The 10,777-nt window shown below is 56.3% G+C and overlaps 1 protein-coding gene across 1 annotated transcript; it reads right to left on the bottom strand.

Annotated features, from left to right (window-relative positions):
* Positions 1 to 2,302: 2,302 nt before the first annotated feature.
* On the bottom strand, positions 2,303 to 6,726 carry WNT10B (Wnt family member 10B). The gene is made up of 4 exons (XM_024575747.3): positions 6,613 to 6,726; positions 6,217 to 6,479; positions 4,091 to 4,464; positions 2,303 to 3,465 (listed from the first exon to the last, which is right to left on the bottom strand). Exons 1-4 carry the CDS (start codon positions 6,684 to 6,686, stop codon positions 3,007 to 3,009), a joined length of 1,170 nt encoding a protein of 389 aa, XP_024431515.1. The 5' UTR covers positions 6,687 to 6,726; the 3' UTR covers positions 2,303 to 3,006.
* Positions 6,727 to 10,777: the final 4,051 nt, after the last annotated feature.

Genomic DNA, 10,777 nt, shown 5'->3' with positions numbered 1-10,777 from the left:
ATGGTATTTGAGTGAGAGCTGATGAATGGGACTGGAGAATCTCCCAGCCCTTCCATCCTTCACCCCTTTGGAGTCTTGAGAGGAAAGTGCCTGTTGCAGCATCACTGGGTGCTTCCCATGGAGCAAAGAAAAGTAAAGATAGGAGGGGTGCTGCCCAGCTGGCAATTAGCCAACCACTGCCACTCCCCAGCTTCCCAACCACTTGAAAGGCCAAGGGAGAAGAGCTCATCTGGAGCTGAGGGAGGCAAAGAGGCCGGACTTACAGTTCGTTGGTGGTTCTCCCTCCCTCTGGCTTCCACTGGAGCTAAGTAAAAGCTGACATTGTAGCCACCCGCTCTGTGGGTTGCACACTCCCACCCCTGCCACTGACCCCAGGCCTGGTCCTGAGCCCAGCACGCGTGTGCCTGGGGGAGCAAGGGTGGGGAGGCGGGGGAGGGGGGGTGTTGGCCTTGCTGACAAAATCCATTTGGAATTTCTCAAGGTTGTGGTTTGGGGCTTAAGTTTGCCACAGAGTGTGTCTGACGAAAGAGGACAGCTAGAAAGAGAGAAGGAGCCAAAGGGAGTACAGAGGAAGGAAACCAGAAAAAGCTGAGATATTCTCGCCGTGACTCCATTGGAGATTCTCCTCACTCTTCCTGAGTGTGCGAAATTCCCATTCTGGATATTCCTTTGTCATTCTCTCTCAGATCCTGTGTCCCTTCTAGTTGCGTCCCTCTCTCCGCACTCCCCGCGTATGCTCACTAGACTCAGTCAGTGCCTGAATAAGGATGGGCTAGCTTTCTGCCTCCATCAGACTTCCAAATCCAGAATGCTCAACGTTCAAGTGGAAATTTGGGACATAAAATTTCGCCACAAAGTACTACCCTAACCCAACATTCCTCAAACATTCTTACTGCCCTGTGCCACCATGTTTCACCCGGCTGGTGGGGGGGGAGGTAATTTGGGTAGCAGGTCTATCTATTGCCTGGAGCAGCACTCTCCAATCTCTTCATCTCATGGCACACAGGAACTAATTCCTAAAACTCTGTAGCACACCAAAAAATAGGTATCATTTTGATCTGGTTCACACTGGATGGTTATTGTTGTGTAGGCTGTTGTCATTTTTTTATTCGACAATCTAAGGGAAAAGAGGTCAGTGCCTCTGACTAAATAGTCAGGTATTGCATGGCTTAAAAAGTCTTGTGGTACACCAGTGTGCCTCTTGCAGCTCACCAGTTGAAAAATCACAGGCCTAGAGGAGTAGAAAGAACTACTCCTCTGTATTCTACATTCTAGTCATACATTCCTTGGCCAAGGAGATGACCTATTAGAGTCAGCATCTTGTCACTTGTAAAGTTCTAAATGTGTGGTGCATGTCCTTTTTTCCAAATTAAAGATAATGGTTTGTTTTCAAAGATAATGGACTAGGAATAGAAAGATTGGAATAGAAGGCATTCTGTTCTCTCTAGTTATGGTTATCTCCTAAAAGATAAAGGAATTATTTTACTAGGATTAAAGGCAGAAGAGTTCTGAATAAGGAAGAATAAAATACATATGCAAATAATTCAGCGAAAGAGCATGCTGGCTTTGCTGGTTTCCAGAGCAAAAAACTTCCCTTTTGAGCACAGGAATCCCTTTTATATGTTTTCCATTAGTCTTGTATCTACCTCTCAAATTCTCGGATCTGGAGCCAGAGAGGAACTCACCTGCTCTTTTGGTCCCAGGTTCAATGTTGAGATACCTTCAGGATTTGAAAACCCCAGAACAGAGGTGACCTCTGGTATGGGGCAAGGGTCAACAAACTACAGCCAGAGGACCAAATCTGGTCATGCCATCGTTTTTGTGAATTAAATTTTATTGGACATCCTTTTGTTTATGTATAGTCTGTGGTTGCTTTTGATCTACACCAGCAGAGCTGAGTAATTATTGCAGGGTGAGCAGTTGTGACAAAACCCACAAGCCTAATACATTTACTATCAAGATCTTTACTTGGGGTCAGAAGCCAACCCTTGTTCTAGGGCAGTGACCAAGGCAAAATCTAGAGCTGAGGCACATAGACAGTAAACAGAGACTATGTTTAGATCTCTAGCCTCTCATGCCTAGAAGTCCCCACTGGTTTTTCACACTAAGAGTTGCCAGCTAAGTTACTTGAGAATATTTCAAATCCTTTGCGGAACCAAGCAGGATACACATAAATAAAGTCACGGCGTGTAGGAGGGTAGGAGAATTCACTTGGAAAAGAAGCCATGGACTGGGATCCCAAGTGGGCAAAAATATCACCACCTGTATCCACCGGTCCAGTAATTTAATTTATTTTAGTTACAAACAGGAACCAAGAACGAGTCTCAGTACAATAAATTATCCACTCCCACCCCTCCTGCTGAAGAAAGAAAGAGAGGCTCAGAGAGTCGTAGGTGAAACTCTTCTTTTGGAGGGTCCCCTTTAACATCTGAATGGAGGGAGGGCAGCCAGCTTCCTTATGTGCCTGGACAGATGGCTCCGAGGACTCAGCCAAGAGCACCCCCTAGCACTCTGTCCCGTCCCTAGAGAAACCTCTCTACCACTGTCTTCCATTACCCCCCAGGAGAGGGCTCGGGCTGCAGTAGAGTTCCGGAACAGCAAATGGAGCGAGTGGTTTCTTTCTGGAGACCGGTCTCACACAATGCCTGGGGCTAACCCTCAAAGAAGAGTGGTCAAACTATAGGGATTTCCCAGCCAAAAGGAGTATGACAAAGGAGGGTTAAAGGGACCCCAGGGTTGGGGATAGTAGAGCAATACAGTGCATTTCATCCTAGTCCATCCAGGTGATAAGGAAAAGAAGAGGGGTGACATCTTCCCCCCCAAGGCCTTTCAACTGTGGGGGAGGGGGCCATACATCAGAGACTCCGCCTGACCCTCACCACCCCCAAAGATGTTTCTAGGTAGATACTCTGAGTTTTTCCAGGGGCCAAAATTGACCTCGGACAGAAATCGGTACGAAGGGCTGACAAAGCACGCCCCCTCCCCGGCCTGCCGTGAAGCCGACCCTCACTTGCACACACTGACCCACTCTGTGAGCTTGCACTCCTCGCACAGCACGTAGCAGCACCAGTGGAAGCGACAGCGACAGCGCTCAACTCTCGTCTGCCGCAGCACGTTGTGCCCACGGCCGCAGCACAGGCTGCCACAGCCGTCCAGCAGGCGACTGGTCTTGTTGCAGGCCCGGCCCCGCGTGCCCGGGGAGCCCACAGTGGGGTCTCGCTCACAGAAATCAGGAGACTTCTCAAAGTAAACCAGCTCTCCTGAGAGGCGACGGGGACGCAGGCGGGGCTGGAAGGCTCCAGAGTTGCGGTTGTGGGTATCAATGAAGACGGCCCTGCCCAGTCGCTCCCTCAGTGCTGCCCCCACTGCCCGGAACTCTGGGGCCGCCCTCCAGCAGGTCTTGAACTGGCAGCTGCCTGACGTACCATGGCACTTGCATTTCCGCTTTAGGTTTTCAGTTACCACCTGGAGCATTAGAGGGGAAAGAGGTGAAGGAAAGGGCAGCAAGTGGATGGAGCACAGAGGCACAGAAGAGGGGGAGGGAACAGGGAGGCACAAGGAGGGGCAAACAAGAGGCAAGAATGACTAAATGACTGTGGATTATCAGAAGAAAAACAGGCTGGCTGATAGCCCAACCCCCTCGTTTTATCATTGGAGAACTGAGTCCAGAGCAGAGGGATTTGCTTGTCTTCCGTCACCAGCTGGTAACAGGACTCAACTCCAGTTGTCCTGACTCCCAGCCCAGTGCTCTTCCCAGAGTGAGCACTGCTGAAATGGGAAGTCTGGGCCCAGAGCACTCCTAAATTCCATAGGGAAGCAGCTGTAATAATAGCTGCCATGTAATGAGCACCTGTCAAGGACGAGGGACTCTGCTGGGGGCTCTGTTTGCTAGCTCACTCTTAATGACATTGGAAGGTAGGTATCCTTAGACTCTCTTTACAGATGCAAAACTGAGGTTAAATACGTTGCTCAAGGCCACCCAGATGTTACCCATCACCCCCCATATCTCATCCCCTCGCTCTGCCGTGCCTCTCAGCCTCTAAGCGGGCCTAGAAAGCTAGGGGAACCAGGACGAGTTGCACATACGTACCTGTCGCCCCACCCTGTTGTTGTGGATTCGCATCCGTGCCTGGATGTCCCGGGGAGCCTCCCTGGAATCCAAGAAATCCCGAGAGAACTTCTCTCCAAAGTCCACGTCATGGTTACAGCCACCCCATTCCCACGTGTCCTGGGGGCTAGGGCTGGGGCTTGCGCTGGGGCCCGGGCTGGGCAAGGAGTGGGGGAAACTCTTGCCCCGGGACAGTGCCTGCAACTGCAGCAGTTTGGCCCTCAGCCGATCCTGCTCACCACTGCCCTTCAGGCCGCAGCCACAGCTCACTAGCTTGCCCAGGCTGCAGGCTGTGGCCACCGCATGCATGACCCCAGCAGCCAGCATGGAGAAGGAAAAAGCACTCTCCCGGAAACCTGAGGATGAAAGGGTGTGATGGTGGGGGTCAGCCTGACAGGCAGCTGAGAGTTGGAAGGCAGAGGGAAATAAACAGCCACCCTCCAATTCCAGAAATGGCGAACTGAATCCTGACTCTGCCATTACCAACTAAGTAATTTGGGGGAAGTAGGATAAGAAGAAAGGAAACTGAAAGTGCAGAGCCTCAGTTTCCTCCTCTATAAAGCGAGAGGATGGGTGGAGATGATCCCTGAGGCCTATTCTTGCTCTGTAAGTCTGGGATTTTCAGGTGTGGATGAAAGAGCCAGCCTGGAGGGAAAGACCCCTGGGGTTGGGAGGTGACTGAAAGGGAGTCCCTACATCTTTGAAGATGTGTTCCCCAGCTCTACATCTGAAAGCCTTAGAAATTCCCCAGCCCTAGGGAGCTTGGGTGGGTTGAAGCACAGCCATTGGGGTTTGTTTTTTCCCCTTCTTGTTCAGGGTTATTTTAATTAGCCTTTTCACAACCTACCACCACCCCCAAGCCCCAAAGCACTGGAGCTGTGGAACTGTCCTTCACCTTTCCAGTTCCTAGTTTTATATTTGTCCTTAAGAGTGCCCTTTATGTTTATCCTAACCTGCCATTGCTCTATAAAATGCGGGGAAGGGGAGAGAGGTGGGGGTGATTTTCCCTAAGGCCCTCTTAAAATGTTGGCTCCTTTGTTTTGTTTTTGGGGTTACAGAGGCTCAGGATGACAAGCCTTTCCCAGCCCCAGACAGATGTGCTGCTCATTTTGGCATCAAAGCCTCCCCTATAGCATTTCTGTGGAGAAAAAGGGGATCCCTCACTTCCTTTTAGGCAAGGGCTCCCTGGAGCACTGAGACGTTGAGAAACAGCAGCTCCTTAGGGGCCAGGCCTTTCCCACCCTAGGATGCAGGGCTCCTGGCCCAACCTCCTGATACCACCCCCCCCAACCCCAACCCTCCAGGGGTGAAGCTGTTCGCACACGTTTTGGGAATTCCCCCGCAGATGGCAGCTGCTTATTAACCCTGTAGTCCCCGAAGTGCTGCCCCCACCCTTGAGCTGAGCCCAAGATGGGTCATTACTCTTCCAAGGAGTATACTCAAGAATGGCCTGGCAAGAGGCAGCGATGCTTCCCAGACCATGCCTCCCTGACCAGGCCAGCAGTGACCTGCTCTCCACCCTTCCAGCCATTCCTCACCTGTTCAGGTGAGAGCCACCTGGGGCCCCCACAGCACAGAGGAGGGGGCTGCTCCCCTGCTTCAAAGCCACCAGGGTCTTTGTTCCCAGCCTCAGCTCCTGGGAACCCCAGCAATTAGGAGAGCAGGTTTAACCCTTAAACGGTTAGGGGCGGCACCCCACCTCCACTGAGGTTCTGGGGACACCAGCCTGGGCTTGTCCCTCTGAAAGAGAGGGGGGTGAAAATTGGGGGAGTGAATGGGGGGTGTTTGAAGCTTCCAGGGCATCTCTTGCTCACAGGTGCAACCCAGATCCAGCTGGGTGGAAGCAGGAAAGGGGTGGGGGTTGGGGGGCTTAGGGTAGGGAAGCAGAGACCCAGCTGCCTTGCCAGCAGCGAGCAGGTGGAAGTCAGAGTGCAGGGGCCCAGACGGGTGACCACCCCAGCTCCTAGAGGCTGGAGGTGTGGGGTTGGGGGGAATTCCCGGAGAGGCCTCTTCGGGAGTGGTGAACCCGTCCCCTTTCCGCCTCCGCTCGTCATGGCCTGACCCCCCACCACCCCCACGGCGGCCCAAACCCACCCTGCCAGGCTCACCGCGCTTGAGGATGGCGCTGTGGTGCGGCAGGCGGCCGCCGCCCTCGAGCGCGGAGCAGTTCCAGCGCTGGTCTCGCAACTGGTGCTGACACTCGTGGACCGCGATGTGCAGGCCCTGAAGCGCCGACGCCGTCACGTCGGGGCTGCGCAGGCACAGGCCCAGCTGCCGCTTGCTCAGGCCCGACAGCGTCAAGCACACGGTGTTGGCGGTCAGCGGCGGCTCGCCCGGCAGCTTCAGGCCCAGAATCTCATTGCTTAGGGCCCTGGGAACCGAGAACGCGTTTCTGGGTCTGTGGTCCAGGACTCGCGCCCCCTCCGACTCCTCCCGCCCTGGGGCGGTGCTTCCAGCCCGGGCTTGCTGGCGGGGGAGGCCGGGCTACAGGGGGAACTGCTCACCGACTGCACACCGCCAGGAACAGAAGACCCGCGAGGCCCCAGGGCGGAGGCCGCGGCCGGGGCTCCTCAGGCATGTCGAAGCCCGGGCCCGAAGGCCCCGGTGGGCAGATCGATCAGGGCCTGCGGGACAGGGAGACTTAAGGAGGGTTCCAGAGTAGGGTGGCTCGCCTGGCCAACCGAAGGATGCCCAAACTCAGGCTCCTAACTCACCAGTGTCACCCCACTGACCCGTCTCATCTCTCCCCAAACCACAGTAAGAATCACCCCTTGATTCCTAGAGTCCCTGGGCCCTGGAAGAAGAGTCGGGGCCTCGCAGCGGGAACTTAGTGGATCGCCCCTGGGGCCGACCCAGCCAGACATAATGCCAGGCACACAGACATACTCACGTTCAAAGTCAGACACACATACTCACAAACACCGCTCCACCACTTCACCCACTGCTCCCTCTTCAAGGGCCCCACGACTGGCTTCCCCCGCCCAACACTGACTTCACGCCCTCACAGGGCTAAGGGGTGGGATTGGGAGGGGGTTCCCCACCACCTACAGCTGGTGGGGTGGGGGTGGGGAGAGTGTCGCCTCCGGGTGCCGTCGAGGGCAGGCAGCCTCCGTGCGAAGCGTGGAAGAATGGGTTCCCCACCGGCTCCACCCGCCCTTCCTCTGCAGTAGGGAAAGAGGGGAAGCTCCAGGTGCGGCAAAGACAGGGAGGGGACCTGGTTCCAGCCTGAAAGGGGACGCGCCGCGCAGGCTGAGTCTTCTTCCTCGTCCGCCACCGTTCCTAACCACGTTCCCCGCCTCCGCGCGTCGCCCACCTGGTCCTCACGGGTCTTAACCTCAGTCCCCACCCCTTTGCTCTCGTGTTCAAATCTGGGGACACTCCTTTATTTGCTGAGTCTTTATCGCTGGCAATATCTCTGGCTCTCTCTGCATCTCTGTGCCCCTGTAGGCGGATGCGTGTCTGTCTGACTACCCATGTGCCTGTCTCGCCCCCTTGCGCGCGTCCCTACCCTCCCTGCTTTCCCGGTTCCGATTACCTCCAGCTGCTCTGGTGCGGGGTTTGCCACGGGCGGGGTCGGGTCGCCTTGGCTCAGGCTGCTCAAACCGTGGGGAGAACGCGTCGGCTTCTGCCCCCTCGGCAGAGCCGCATTCTTCCAGCGCACGGCCACTCCTCTTCGCCGCTTTCCCAGCGCCGCCGCGGCCGCCGGGAAGAAGGGAGGGAGGAAGGGAGGGAGCGATCGAGAAAGCTAGAGAGAGGGCTAGCAAAGGACTGGGGGCTCTGGCTCTGCTCGCGCGGAGTGTACGGGCGGCTCTGCCGCGGCTGACAGAGCTGCAGCCCCTCCCCGAGCCCGGGGCATCCCCACCCCGCTCCTTGTCGCACCCCCCCCTCCTCCTTGACCCGGGGAGCGCAGTCGCTCCCCCTCCTCCCAGCGTACACATACACACACACACACACACACACACACACACCCTCTCCCCCGACGCCCGCGTTCATTCTTGGCCCCACTGAAGGGGGAGGTGGCCAGAGAACCTCTCACCTGCTCTGGAGTCGCCAAGGCTGCAAGGAGGGTGCACTGACCCAGACTAGGGAGCCAGGACCCCGGTCCCAAGTGGTCATGTTTCCTTGCCTCAGTTTCCCCCACGGAGCGCGGAATGGCCCTGGAGGATGCTTTTGACAAGACAAAGAGAGAGCTGAGAACTGACTTCCCTCGTAGGGCAGTTTCGAGTGGAGCCCTCAGCAAGAACGCACCACAGGGCACTGGGAGCCAGCGGGAGTTCCCTTCTGGGTGGCTTGGCTTCCGCCCACCTCCCAGCCCTGCACCTGCCCCTTGGGAGGGGTCAGCTTTAGCCTCAGAATTTGGCCCTAGCAGAGGCTCCAGGATCCCCAAAGATCTTCGGCTGCCCCATCTTTCCCTTGGCTTGCAGGCGTCCTTGCCTGCAGAGGTCTCCTTCCCCTTCCGGATTCCAGGTCTGCACTTTGGGTGGCCCATATTCCTGCTCAGCTCACAGACTTGCTTCACGTGAAATGAGGAGGACTTCGGGATCACCACCTGAGCTCAGCCCTAGGACAGCCAGGGAAAGAGCCTGATTGGGGGCCACAGCTGAGGCGAACCACCTTAGGGAGCTCCAGTGGCAGTGAAGGGGTTAGGTGCCACTGCACTATTGCCTGACTCACCCTCCCAGCTCTAACCACTGTGGGCTATTTTTGCCAGAGAGGGGCCCCAGGCTTCCCAGCCGCCCCCCTGCCCCTGCCAGACCGCAGCCCAAGGCACGGCTGGCCCTGAGAGACCAAGGCTGGCAAGTTGACTCAGAGACAGGCCCCCCAAAGAAGCAGAGCCACGGGGCTGAAACCCACAGCCACAGTCATCTCTTCCTCGGTGGTGTCCATGCAGCTCCACTGAGCAGCTGGCCTCTCGGCTGTGCTGCTGGAGCCCTGCACCGTGTGGCAGCGGACACTGCTGTGGAGGGGCAGAGCTCAGTGATTTTCATCTGTGGGGACATTCATTGACCATCGTTATGTGCCAGGCCCAGAGCAGCCTGGGGAGGTGTAAGTGCTGTGGTTCCTGACAATGGACAGCTGTGACCACAGAGGGCTGCTTTTTTCCTGCTTTCCCACCTAGGGGAGGAGGGGGGAGAAAGTGCCCTACAGCTCTTGCTGCTCCTCCTATTTAGAGGCCAAGAACCAAACCAAGTGCGGCTTTTGAGGCCCCAGAATCCGCAAGGCCTATTTCATTAGGGCTCATCCTTACACCTGGACTTGGTGATCCTTGCCAGTGTCCTTGTCCTTCTTCCTGCATGTCAGCCTGGGACGCCACCCGGGTGCCTAGAGGAGGGGATGAGGCTCCCTATTCCCCTCTTCTCCCATGGGCGCCACTCGGACATTTGTATGTGTCCATGTGTCTCTCAGGTGTTGGATTGTTCCTTCTGATTCTGTCCTTGTCGGGCTGCAATACAGTCAGGTGCCAAGGAAGAGCCATAGATCCCCACTTCTCACTGACCCCAGCGCCCCCTAAGTTAGCCTGTCCCAAATACAAAGACCCATATTACCGGTCCCTCTTCCTGCAGAAGCCAAGCTCTGGGACAGGAGGCCACAGGCAGGCAGACTGGGTGGCCTGAGCAGGCCCCCAGTGCCCTTGGCCCCACCGGTTAGCCTGAGCGCTGACCCGCAGGCAGACTGCTGGAGGATGGTGGGGCAGGCGGGGCCTGGAGAGGGCTGCGGGTACACACCCATTGCCTAATACCCGAAGCACGCGGCCAGCTCCAGCAAAGGGGCGGGGCGGGAACCAGAGAGACCTAGACAAGGGTTGGGGCCATGACTGAAGGGGAAAGTGGGGGGCTGTCATTACTTCAGGGAAGGAGTGTGAACTAGCTGGTCCCCCTTCCTTTGGATGAAAAGAGTGGAGGGCTGCCTTCCCATCATAGGGATGGCGGGTGTAGCAGGAATAATCTGGGAAGAACACTGTGGGGCCATGGAGGGCGGGGGTCAAAAAAGAGTGGGGCCCCTGGAGATTGGGGGATCGAGCAACTGAGGCGGTGGCTCTAAAGCCGAGAGCAGCCTCGGAAAACTCCTTCTCCTCCTCCCGCTGTGTTTGCCTTGGCCCTGGGTCCCGAGTGAGTCATCTATTGCTGAGCCGCTGATAGGGGCGGCCAGGCCCGGGGAACCCAAATTATAGGCCCGGGAGGGATGGATGCGCCCGCGGCGGTGAGCTCAGCCGCGCTGCCCACCCTCCGCAGCTCACGCCTTCTGCTGCAGCACCGGAGGCCACCACCTGGAGGCACCAACAGGTCCAGAGCCCAACTGCTAGACCCTCAGAAAGCCCCTCACATTCAGCAGTTAGGCCCAACAAGTCTGTGGGATTACCCTAGACAGAACTTTGCCCCCTTCTCTACCAGAGTCTGATGCCTTTTCAGACCAAGGAGGCAGTGCTGCCTGCTGGTGCTTCAAAGGCTCCTCTGCCCACAAACCCAGCCTTGGTTCCCTGTTTCCTCTCCAAACCCTAAGATCAAAGTAAAGCCCCTCTCCCCTCTGATATCTCTCTTCCCTGTTCCTATTCCAGAGGGGTAGTTTGCTACAGATTTTATGCTTCAGGCCTTTAAAGTTCTCCATGACCCAAAGTGATAGAGAAAAATAAAGCAGGGGAAAGGAGATAGGTAGTGGGATTCCATTTTA

The sequence above is a fragment of the Desmodus rotundus genome, chromosome 3, assembly GCF_022682495.2.
Source record: "Desmodus rotundus isolate HL8 chromosome 3, HLdesRot8A.1, whole genome shotgun sequence".
In the NCBI taxonomy this organism is placed as follows: Eukaryota; Metazoa; Chordata; class Mammalia; order Chiroptera; family Phyllostomidae; genus Desmodus; species Desmodus rotundus.
Note: the sequence above shows the minus strand (reverse complement) of the source record. Positions and strands in the feature narration are given on the sequence as shown.